We start from the raw sequence: 7,892 nt of genomic DNA, 5'->3' as shown, positions 1-7,892 counted from the left end.
TTTGATAGTTCAGCTTTACGCACTTGTTTATTAAACAATATTAAATTTCGTATTCCATTCACTGCAACAACGCCTTTTTTACTTAATTTCCTAAATTGTCCTAAAATATACTACCTCGATCATCCCGCAGCAGACAGGGTAGTTGCGGTATATTCGGAGTATTACCGTGTTCCAAACGTGTCGTTCGCTCGAACCACCACGTTAATAATTCGAGATTTACTTGTAAATAAGAAATAAAATCGTGATAAAATACAAATACGACATTCTTTTATATAATTTCGTATGGTATGAAATACCCTCACTATTATATATCATGCAAACATAGTTTTTACATTTTCTTAACACACAGATTGGCATTTTAGATTATTATTGTCACGCCACGAAAACGTTCGGCTTAGTTCGCTGCTATTAGCCGACTAAATGAAATTACGACAATTGTCTGAATTTGTCTCCAACATTTTGCGCGCGCTAGTGCGATATCTACCTCTTTATTGTATATAATATCATTGAGTAGTGGTGGTAAAATACAGACACTTGACAGTTGTATGTCATATTTGCACGTGAATGAATAATTGAATTTGTATTTGAACTGTAATATGCGAACGTACGTTACTCATGAGATTATGACATATTATAATCAACCCAACAAGTTCTTCACTGCCTGAATTATTGCGTATGTTCCACAGAAGCCACAGTAAGAACTAAGAAGAATAGAATAAGTAAATTTTTTTCAGCAGTCTTGGAAAAATATAAAGCAGGTTATCCGCTACAGAATAGCATTACTGCAAAATAGAGGCTTGGTTTTTTGCATATCTCAAATATATGGTATATCTCAAAAACTAATTGATAATAGTTTTTGAAATTTAAAAATATTCAAAAAAGGACATTTCCTAAGAAAAAGTCCCACACTTCCGGAAATGTTGGACCAATATTTACAAATTTCCAGAGTGGTTGTAACATTCGAAAGAAAACATAAAAAACTCTAGCTATTGCACACTTTGAACGCTAATAGAAACAATTTTAACATATTAAATATGAAAAGTACAAAATTACAAATTTCTACGTCTTACCCACGCGATTTGTATAACGCTTTGTGTTAGTGTGCGTGCTCAAAATAAAGGTTTGTTCTAAACTGAATTCTTTTCGACCTTTTCACAGTTGTCATAGTCTATCTACACGTATAAATGATCTAAGCATTCACCATTGAAATAGGTAGTTATATACATTAGATAAAAAACTAGTGCATTCGAGAATAACTATTCTACAATACGATATTAAGGTTAGCAACTAAGTTCATTATCATATACGTAATTGTAAAAGAATATTGTATAATATGGTAATTATGCAACCAGTAAAAGAGTAAACCAATATTTCCGACTGCACGATGACATGCATCCGTCACGATACAACATACTATAAATGTTCATATCGCATAAATCACAACGATACAAGTTTACTGGATAATTGGAGCAAATCGTCTTTAATCGCGAATTAAATTAAAACAGACACGCTCTATAACACATCACTTATATGTTATTTCAAAGCAATAATTACAACAAAGATATTTTGTAATTCTATTTAATCAATGCAATTAAAGACTACTGTAATTCATAAAGGTATTAATCATCGGCATCAATTTAAATTCCGATAAGCGCCAGACCTATTTACTAGTTCATCGATTTGTGTATATCGGTTTCACCGTCCGAAGGTTCAATGAAACTGAGGATGGCTGATGCAACTTCTTGTGATTCGGTGTACAATCAGCATTACTACGCGCTCGAAACAACCAATATCCGTTAAAATTACGTCCATATTCGAAGGACTACCGAACCTATAAATTGGCAACATCATATTCGAGCCAAGCAGTACTTTTTACCAACCGGTATTCAGTGCGGTTGTAACAACATGAAATATTTCTTTTCGGTCAGTGTCAAGAAGTCCTATTTTTCAAGATATTACAAATATAAGTGACTTTGGAATCTAAGTACTTGCTATTAGTATGCAAGCAAAAATATCTAGACGGATAACAGTTTTAAATATGTGGTGCAAAAGTTAATGTGCGTAATTCAATTTGGAATGGTTACAGATAACGTGCCTCCTCGCTCTATCGGCGACAACCAGAGCGTATGGAACAGACGGTCTCGTTTATGCCCCCGGTCACGCCTCTCCTGACTACTACGTACGTATTACAACATTCAACAGAAGTTATATATTATTTAATATTAACACGTAATTCATTTACAGGCTTATCCAAGCTACGCCTTTGAATACTCTGTAAGGGATCCGCACACCGGTGACAACAAAGCTCAATGGGAGAAAAGAGATGGTGATGTAGTCACAGGTAGAGAAAACTTACAAAAATTAATCGTATAGAATTTTTATTAAAAAACTTGTCAATCGATTCACATTGCAAACAAAAGGACTAAATTCCATTCGTCCTTAAAATATCGCCCTTAGAGAATAACTTTTTAAGATAGATTCAAAGATATCTGTTAATTTTTGTAAAACCTTAATTACAGGAGCCTACTCGTTGGTGGAACCGGATGGAAGCATACGAGTTGTGGACTATCGAGCTGACGACAAAACGGGTTTCCAAGCTAATGTCAAGCGAATTGGTCCTAATGTTCACCCGGTTGCAACTCCTATATACAAAGCTAATATTCCAGTTTTAGGACATGCACCATTAGCACCCATTGTAGTCGGACCCGTCGCAAAATATATCAAATCAGCGCCTGCGTTTGCTCCAGCTCCGATATTGCCCCTTCCAGCTCCGATATTGCCACCACCAGCTCCGTTATTGCCCCCACCAGCTCCGTTATTGCCCCCTCCAGCTCCGTTATTGCCCCCTACTGCTCCAATATTGCCCGCTCCACTGCCAGTACCGAAGCCATGGCCGCTACCTCTGCCTAAGCCGGGTTATGGATATGGACCTCCATTAGCTCCAGCACCGATTTACGCAGCTCCCGCTCCAATATTGCCTGCGCCACTACCACTTCCCAAACCATGGCCGTTACCTGTGCCTAAGCCAGCTTATGGATATGGACCTGCATTACCTCCATTACCTCCAGCACCGATTTACGAGGCCCCAGCTCCAATATTGCCTCCGCCACTGCCTCTTCCGAAGCCATTGCCGTTACCTTTGCCTTTACCAGCTCCTTATCCACTCCCTACTTACTCTCTCCCATCCTACAATGGATATGGCTACAGCTCAGCTGTTCCGTACCCATACCCTCATTAGGATATGATCATTCGTTTAATAATATAACGGAGAATCCTCATTTCATGTACGCCGCTTACTATTAACGAGCTTTGTATATAGACGATAAATTGTCGTCAATGTGTGTATTGTAATATATTTTGTAATATAACTTTATTCAATGCATTATATTAGATGCGGAGCGTCTAAGCGTTAATAAACACCACTATGTGGTACTTTCACGTTGTTTTCTTTGAACTTGAATAGTCTCGGGGTAAGAAAATAAGTAGGTCCTATAAATTTTTGATTTCATGAATACCTGCTGCGCTAACAGATACTGTTCCAGAAATTTCTTTAGGGACAAATATTCTTTAACTTTTATTGTTAATATAAGTATCATAGCTAAAACCTGGTTTACGCTTTGAATTGCAAGCGTTCATTTTATTTGTTAAATCACCGCTGAAAAGATATGATATGAGTATATTTCTTTTATAAGAGGATACTGGCATTAGATGATCAAGCCAGTTTGCCAGCCTATTACATAAAAAAAGTAATTTAACGTATTACGTAGGGGGTGAATAATAAAGCCGATCAGACGGCTTAACCAAATACGATTGAAAACCAGAACGACAGCCTATAAACATTTCATTAAACGGCTGCTTATAAAATCTCGACACTAAAACAATCAAACATTTAACAATACTGCGTCAAGTTGTGACTATCAATATGAAAGGCCTAGTTGGGGTAAGTTTTTAATTTTAATTTTTATATCAAAACATTGACGAGTTGTCGTGGTTTCAATTCGAAATCTTCATCCGTAAGTATAGTCAAATCTTAAAAAAAAGTATAAACTCCGCACGATACGATGGGGACAGACTTCAAACACCGGTCAAGTGCGAGTTGGACACACGCACGTAGGGAAAAAAATCATATAAAAAAATCACGTTTGTTGTATCGGAGCTCCCTGAATTACTTATTTTATTCTGGTTATTAGTATTTGTTGTTATAGCGGCAACAGAAATACATCATCTGTGAAAATTTCAACTGCCTTACTATCATGGGATATACAGAGACAGACAGACGGACAGTGGAGTCTTATAGAATTTCGTTTTTAACCTTTGGGTACGGCACCTTGATGATTTACCAATCAACAGTAACGTTAACAAACATATAACTGCTCGCTGAAACCAAGCAGCCGATAGTGTGACAAGGTTTAGTCCCCGTTCGGACACCCATTGAATATATAGAAATTAAACACAAAATAAAATGAAAGTAACAATTTTTGTTCACAACCTTTGCAACTTTCCGATTCGGTGGTAATAAGGTTTTGATGAGCTTATTTAAATGACAAATCTTGCTACTAACTCTTTTTACGACCACTTTATTCTACATTATCTATTCTATCTTTTCAGATTTTACTCATAGGTATCGTCACAGTATCTAGTACAAGTCTCAAAGGGACATCGAGTAGTCATGGTGTGGTGGTCGCTGCAGCTGAAACATCAGTAAGTAAATTATGTCTTACGAAGGTGATTCGATTGTATTGAGCATAAGTTACAATGAAGATGTGAAAATCAACTTGCTATATAGCTAGCTAAAATGTGTGGTACGGTATATTTGAAAAGTGTTATATCAACGGTTACATGCAAAACCTGATTGTAGGTGACAACCTTGAATCTAATATTATTAATTATGCGTTCCAATCTATTTATTTTACAAAAATATATATGTATATCATAAAGTATGTATAGATATGCGTTAACAAAATCAATACAATTTTTTTTTTCAGGACTACCCTCAATACGCTTATAACTATGCCGTCTACGACCCAGTCACTAATGACAAGAAAGCGCAGTGGGAAACTAGAGATGGTGATGTAGTCAAAGGATCTTATTCATTAGTGGAGCCAGATGGAACTCTTCGAGTTGTGGAGTACAATGCCGATGATCATAGAGGCTTCAACGCTGTCGTGAAGAAGATCGGTGAAAGTATTCACCCAAGCGAAGCCGTGAAACTTGTACCATTTAACTTAAAGTCTCCAGTACATGTTCCATTGCGACACCCAGCTCCCAAACTAGCTGTCTCTGTGCCTGCTAATAACGTCGTTTTAGCAGATTCGATAAGATATGGCCTTGGTGCTACTTCTGCAGCTATAGGAGTTCCTAGAATTGTATATGAAAAGAGCAGTTTACCCTGGGATCCCATTTCAGGTTCATACGGCGGCTGGAGACCATTACCCAGTTATAACAAGGGTCTCTACGCGACAATATATAATACAAAATACATTGACGGAAATGTATATAAATATATAACAGGTCCCATATCCCTACGCGGTAGAACGTTGTATATAAGGAAATCACATTAATTATCTGTATTCGGTCAGTATCTCGTGTTATAAATATACAAAAATTAAGGTTTTAAGTGTTTATTTATTTATAAACATTTCATGCGGGTAGATAGCAAATAAAGAATGTTTATGAAACAGAATTGGTTATTATTTCATCATTGCCAGATAACATTTCAGTCCCTAAGCCTAAATTCAAGCCATTATTTAGATCTGGCAAATAAGCTTAACCTTCCTCAAGCTGTTTAAGTAGCCAGTAAATACCATGCAAGCTAACAATGTACACATTCAAATAACGACATAAGCACTGTACCTACTTATTATATTTATCCTATACTACCTAATTATCAGGCAATTTTTAGACTAACGCGGCGAGTAAGCCGAAGGAAAAACTTTTAATTTCGTTTTTTGGGAGGATCGCTACTATAATATACGAATTAGCCATAGAAAAGCGGGGCACGGTCTAACTAGAAGCATATAATTTATAAATTACAACTAGACAAATAGAAACTCACACGCTTACACACACACACACACACACACTTGCAAGGGTAAATCTTGGTTGAAAAAGTTACTTAAGCTATAGTAGAGAATCAGGGAGCCATAATACATAAACTTCCACACAACAACAGGGAGGGGATGGCAGAAAAACTCTGCATGGAAACAAGAATCCATGATCCCATGTGAGGTGAAGCTGAGCGTTCTCATTTTGCTATACTTTATAACAACGAGCGACCAAACAAACCTAACTTAACCTACTTTATATAGCACCTGCCCGTAACAGAAACAACATGATCTGAATTGTAGGTGACCAGAAAGCGACCAATGGCGTAGCATATCGTAACACAACAGAGTCTGAAACATGTTTTCATGATGAAATTAATAAGATTGCGATTTTCTTATATGATATTGTAGAAACGTGGGTTATCTGTTTAAAAATGATATAAAGACGTCCATGCCTCTTTGCAAAAAAAAATTATCTGCAGCACCAGATAATAACAAAATGCGGGTCAAAAATATCATTAACATCACTACCTTTGATAAGATATCTAAAAGGCTGGCATTGCTCCTGTAATTCTCTCTGGTCTTGAAAGAGAGTATCTAGACGACCCGTACGCTCGTTTATCTCCCTAATCCATGAAAAGATAGGTAAACGGTTATCTCATTCGAGTATTTTTTTAAATGGTTTTGTTTTATTGGTGAACCCGGCAACTAAGATTACAACCAAGATAACTAACCATAGTTTACAATGTTTAATAATAATTGATACACTTTCAATTAAATTTTTTATTTTAAATAGGATTTTAAAATTACATATTAAGTGTAGATTTGGCGTTACTTAAGTGATTTTCGATTAGAGGGTCATGGTCATTTTCCCCCACGATGACCAGTCGGCTTGGGGGAGCGTGGTGTTTTGTACTTGTGTTGTTTATGTTATAGGTATGTTGTGTTTTCCGTTTACCGATATTTAATTGTTATTGCTTATTATCTATTGAGTTGGAGGGAAGAGAATTGCATCTAATTCGCATTAAATCAAAAGCATGCAGCTGAAGTGGAGGTGGACAGGACATATGATGAGAGCAAAGCAAGAAAAATGGACAAAACTTACCACAGAATGGTACCCTTTATACGGAAAGATACATAGAGGAAGACAGGCTAAGAGATGGGAGGATGACGTTATGAAAATAGCGGGTTCAACATGGACTCGCACTGCAAAAATGAGAAAGGACTGGAGAGCTTTAGATGAGGCCTTTGTCGGAAGACAAGTTGTAACCGAACTACCGTTTGCCGATAATCAATAGATATTAAAATTGTTAGTATATTAGTTAAACTCTAGTTAATAGTCAAAATGTGTTTTTTAGGTAGTAGTCATAAGTAAATTAATTTTAGGCACACGAAACTACTCTGTGTAAAACTTGTTAACAACAATAATGGCTTTTTATTTAAGTGATTTTCGATTAAATCTTGGACCTGAAACCAAACTAAGCTTATCTTATACTACTGTAGATTTTGCCAAGAGGCTTACGAAGATCCTAAACACACTCTCCTGAAATGTGAGGCCATCCCCATAATGAGGGCGGGATGCCTCAAAGCCCCCAATATCCAGACAGAGAACCTTCCCAACTTTTGTCCACTAGGGATACTACGCCTATTAAATATGATAGGCATGGAGGATGTGATTTAGATACAATTAAGAACTCCGATTATGCAGGGAAAAAATTCTCTAAATGTTGCCCAACTACCTCATCACAACGATCATAGTCATATCACAAGGGCGTGCATCCAAGCACACAAGCATCCAATGCACGTGAAGGGGCACAGGAGACCTACAGATTTGAGTGCTCACTTACC

General features: G+C 36.8%; 1 protein-coding gene across 1 annotated transcript; it reads left to right on the top strand.

The window, feature by feature from the left end:
- The first annotated feature begins 1,845 nt into the window (after positions 1 to 1,845).
- Positions 1,846 to 7,185, top strand: LOC126971997 (uncharacterized). The gene is made up of 6 exons (XM_050818522.1): positions 1,846 to 1,923; positions 2,087 to 2,179; positions 2,245 to 2,341; positions 2,520 to 2,632; positions 4,986 to 5,184; positions 7,088 to 7,185. Exons 1-6 carry the CDS (start codon positions 1,906 to 1,908, stop codon positions 7,183 to 7,185), a joined length of 618 nt encoding a protein of 205 aa, XP_050674479.1. The 5' UTR covers positions 1,846 to 1,905.
- The last annotated feature ends 707 nt before the right edge of the window (positions 7,186 to 7,892 follow it).

This window comes from Leptidea sinapis, chromosome 25 (assembly GCF_905404315.1).
Source record: "Leptidea sinapis chromosome 25, ilLepSina1.1, whole genome shotgun sequence".
NCBI lineage: Eukaryota > Metazoa > Arthropoda > Insecta > Lepidoptera > Pieridae > Leptidea > Leptidea sinapis.
The sequence above is the reverse complement of the archived record's forward strand: the minus strand, read 5'-3'. Positions and strand labels throughout refer to the sequence as shown.